Source organism: Anoplolepis gracilipes, chromosome 14, assembly GCF_047496725.1.
Source record: "Anoplolepis gracilipes chromosome 14, ASM4749672v1, whole genome shotgun sequence".
Lineage (NCBI taxonomy): Eukaryota > Metazoa > Arthropoda > Insecta > Hymenoptera > Formicidae > Anoplolepis > Anoplolepis gracilipes.
Window position 1 is genome coordinate 7,914 of NC_132983.1, and position 4,587 is coordinate 12,500.

Consider the following 4,587-nt stretch of genomic DNA (forward strand, 5'->3'; position numbering starts at 1 on the left):
GAAATTATAATAAATAAACACAAATCGTAAAAATGCATTAGAAAAAAAAATTAATTATACATATAACATCGACTAATAATAAGTTTCGTTAAATATTTATTTTAACGTTTCTTTCATTTTATAATACGTTGCTAAAACAGCAATCAACATTATTAAGTATAGTATACAATATATCACCAAACTTTTATTTCCATCCTCTAATAATATATAAAATATTTATTATGGTGCTCGACAAGTAGGTTTTACAAATTTCATTCTTGTAGAACGACCGAAAAAGCCACGAGTGCCGTCGGGTCCTGCTGGCATTCTCGTCACATTCTCGGGTAAATGCATCATTGTGATACCGTTATTGCTTCTCGATCGATAAAATCCACTTTGTTCTGAACTCGAAGAGCAGAGAGATAATTTTCTCATATTTGTATCGTAGCCAGAATCGCGATTGCACATCGACAATCTTCTGAAGAACGATCCGTACTCAGCCGATTCGCGACGGTTCGCGATGTAACGATCTCTTTCCCATTCTGTAGAGGAACCTATAATAAATAACCAATATCACATAAATGTAAACGAATTTTTTTAAATATTTCTTTATTTGCAATTTATCGAAAGTAGAAATAAGTCTGCGTGATGCGATAAGTGTGTCGCGAGCGATCGGAAAATTTGCTACGTGATTGATGCTCTATTATGATAACGTGCGAATTATACGTTACATCTTATAAACGTATCTTAATTAAGTACAAATGTATAATAACCTATCTTCTATGTATATTTTTCTGATTTCACACAAATTTTTTTCTATATTATTGACATTACATTTTTATTAATTACACACACACACACACACACACACACACACACACACACACACACACACACACACACACACAAACCTGTAGATGAACAGCAAGAGTAGCGACGATTTTCATGATGATAGAAAGTATTTGAAACATCTGGATTAAAGAAAGCTGCTTCGGAACCAGATGAACATGTGGAATAACGTCTGCCAGAATCTGAGCTAGAGCCGGAACAAGAAGACAAACGTCGAAATATAAAGCCATTATCGGAATTGGATACGGAGCAAGAAGAAAGTTTACGAGATAACCATACGTCTGGCGATGGCGGTCCTGATAATAATAAGATATAGTAATTAATAATAAATGTTTACCGACTATTTTAATGTTAACAATAAACGATATAGTTTTAATTAACAAAATTTTACTTTAATTTAATAAGTAAAATTAAAAAAAAAAGAAAAGAAAATTATTTATATATATTTCTAAATTCTAGCAAGCTTTTACAGCGATTAGGATTAAGAAAATACTTTATAGAAATTGCGACTATTAATTAATATTAAATATCGAATCGAGTAAAATTATCCGTATTATAATATTGCATAGCAGTATTGACTTTTGATAAGAAAGAACTCGTTAAAAAATGATCGAAATGTTTACGGTTGTAAAAAAAAATCATGAAAAAATTTCAAGAATATGCGGAATAAAAAAGAAATTTTTTACAATATATTTTTATGTATAGTACCTTGGGCAGAATAATTCGTATAGATGTGATACGTCGGATATCCTTGAATGCTTTTTTTATGCCTTACTTTTCCATCTTCAGCTTCGGATCCACTGGGACAACTGGACGAATTGTAATTGTTTTCTTTTGATATTCTATTTAAAACATTTTTTTTTGTAAATTGGTGTTTCCTTTTCTTATCGGCCGATTGATGTAATTCAAATATTTTGGCGTTTTCCAAGGTCATTTGCATAGCGATTCGAACGGAACCGCTGTCTGTAAATTCAACCATAGCGTACTCTTCGTTGAAGGTCAATTCCGGCCTTTTGGAGATCGCTTGGCGCACCTGTATGTGAAAATAAACCAGTAAACGCCAAAATTTTATTCCTTGTTTTGACATTATTAGATTTATATTATTTTTATTTTTAGGAATATCGACGTATTAAAATATTGCACAAAGTAAAAATTTATGTACCTACAATCTTTTATTATCGATATTATGTATTTTTAATATAGTGAAAAACGACAGATGAGAAAGCCGTCTATTTGATATATCTATAGATCGAATAGACGTCTTTTTGACGTATATTCCTCACCAAGTATTATTTTAATCCTTCAACACTACACACACACACACACACACGCACGCACGCACGCACGCGCACACACATGGATTATGTTAATCCATTAACAAAACCATTAATAAAATATGCGTCATTTCTGAACGGTAAGAACTTATTATGACTCGAGGAAACATTTAAATATCCCCACTACAAATAAATAAGTAAAAAGAAACTCCAAATTGTGCTAAGCGACATGTGTGTTAAATAGGGTGACTAAAATAGTGAGAAGCTACAAAGTTGACTGTAATACAACATATATATTAGCTGTTATATGACTGACGCAAAAAATGTAACATAATACTCAAAATATATGTCATACGAAATTAAATTAAAAATGTATAAATATAAATTATAAATTAAATTTTGAAAATAAATGTAAAATATTTTATTGTTGTTGATAAAAATCAGAAAAGAATATGGTTCTCTAAAGACGTAAGAAAATATCATTAAAATAATAAATTGAAAATGTATATATATAAGAAGATATTGATTGACAACCAAATACGAATTGAGTAAAATCTCGACTAGGTTGAATAATCTATATTACTACTGCGGTAGAAACCTTATATGTTTTTACTTTTAAGGCTCGACTAGTTTGCGTGAGTGTTACATTCGTCATAAGATTACACATTACATCACAATTGTAATCCTTACGGATTATGTCGCGCACGTAGTTATGTACACCAGTTATGTAATATAATGCAATTATGGAAAATTTGACCAGTAAAGTAAAAATTTGTGATAAACGATTATTATCCAAGCTACATACTATTATTAGCTATTATGAATTTGCGTAATGTCCTAGTTCTGGTCCGTTGATTGCGGATAACAATTGTGACACTAAAAATAAGTTACGCAATGCTATAATGTTTCTATCAATAAACTATCGTTACATTTTCGTTTATCTATAATGTTTCTATCAATAAACTATTGTTACATTTTCGTTTTATATCTAAGTACATTCTTTCTGTATTCTGCTCAACGATATAAAAAACCTGGTCGAAACAAAATCATAATCCATCGATAATTAATTTTAAAATTTACAGCTTATATTCTCTCTCTCACACACACACGCACGCACGCACGCACGCACGCACGCACGTTTATACCTTCTTCAAGATGAAAAAGTTTTGACGAAAAGCAACATCACAGTCGTTCCAAAATCACCGTACTCGTCTAATTAACTCCCTGTGACTTTTTGTTTTCCAAATTGAAATAAAATTATAAGAAAACCGCGCTTCGATACTGTTCATGAAATTCAAACGACATCGCGGGCGATACTGAACGGCCTTCGGGAAAAATACTTCCGTGGTACGTTCGAAACGTGGAATTGGATTCGTTGTATATGTTCCCGAGGGAACTATTTAAAAATGAGTAGCGGCCAAATTTAAATAAGAGAAGCCTGTACTTTTTTGTAAGCCTAGTCCGGGAACTTTATTCCGATACCACCACGTATATATATATATATATTACGTATTCGATGAAGAGATCTCGGCATCTTACCTCCGAAGGTGTAGGATGTCCAGGTCTGAGGACTCTTATCAATGCTATTTCACCGCAAGATTTGAAAATCTCAGCGACAGCTTCGACTGTTAATTTTTTTATCGGTAATCTAGCCGCTAATATAGTCCTGGAAGGCGCCGTCTGATCAAAAGGTGGCAAAGGATCCACTCTACGTAATTTAGTCCCTTGTGGATTGACTTCGAGTTTCTTGGATCTCGCTAAAGCCGCTCCGACTATTCTCCAATCTCTACTAAGATGTTTCACTCTCTTAAAACTAGATATCAATTTTAAAGATACATAGCCTTCTTTGTTTCTTTTAACATGTTTCAGCAAGAAAGCGTCCTTTATAATATTTTCGTCGGAAAAGTAACATTCCACTTGAGCGCATATCTTATCAGCCAACTCATCGTTCAACGTATCGAGATCATTTGTTGTTTTCTCAATTAGTCGAGATTGTAAATACGATTGCTTCTGATTTTCTATTTCCTTCGGCGTGGCGTCATCTACAGAATCCGCGCCCGAGTCTTGTTCCAGATTAATCTCTTTCGCAGATCTAATCTCGCTATCGTAATCCGATAAGTCGGCCTCCTCGCTTTTCGAGCCTCTTCTGTCGAAAGAAAGACTCACATCACTGTCAACGGAAGAGATACTGTCCCTCGTTTCAGATTTCTTCATAGGCGGAGGTGAAAACGGTAGATTGCCGATCTCGTCTTTTGATTCTTGCTGTGCTTCCAACTCCATTTTCATCAAAGTATATAAATTGACTATTTTTCAGAATTATTTGAAATGTTGTAGTAATCAGCAAGTTTCATCATAATTTTATTCTTAAATTTTTAGATATATATTCTCGTCCCTTGAACAGATTTAAGAATAGTCACTATGATAAACGTCTTCTCTGTAAAAAAAATACTCGTACATTTTAATTACGCTTATTTAAAAAAAGGAA

At 32.9% G+C, this 4,587-nt stretch overlaps 1 protein-coding gene across 2 annotated transcripts in view; it reads right to left on the reverse strand.

Annotated features, from left to right (window-relative positions):
* Window positions 1-201: 201 nt before the first annotated feature.
* Window positions 202-4,587, reverse strand: part of Achl (La ribonucleoprotein translational regulator Achilles) — a 4,777-nt gene continuing 391 nt past the window's right edge. Inside the window, exons 2-5 of one of the 2 annotated variants that reach the window (XM_072905604.1) lie at window positions 3,642-4,494; window positions 1,537-1,861; window positions 891-1,124; window positions 202-533 (exon numbers count right to left, since the gene is read on the reverse strand). In XM_072905604.1, the coding sequence (XP_072761705.1) occupies window positions 220-533; window positions 891-1,124; window positions 1,537-1,861; window positions 3,642-4,388 (1,620 nt within the window). In that variant the 5' untranslated portion in view covers window positions 4,389-4,494 and the 3' untranslated portion in view covers window positions 202-219. Of the gene's footprint in view, window positions 534-890; window positions 1,125-1,536; window positions 1,862-3,641 lie in introns of both variants that reach the window. The other variant, XM_072905603.1, reaches the window with a different exon arrangement.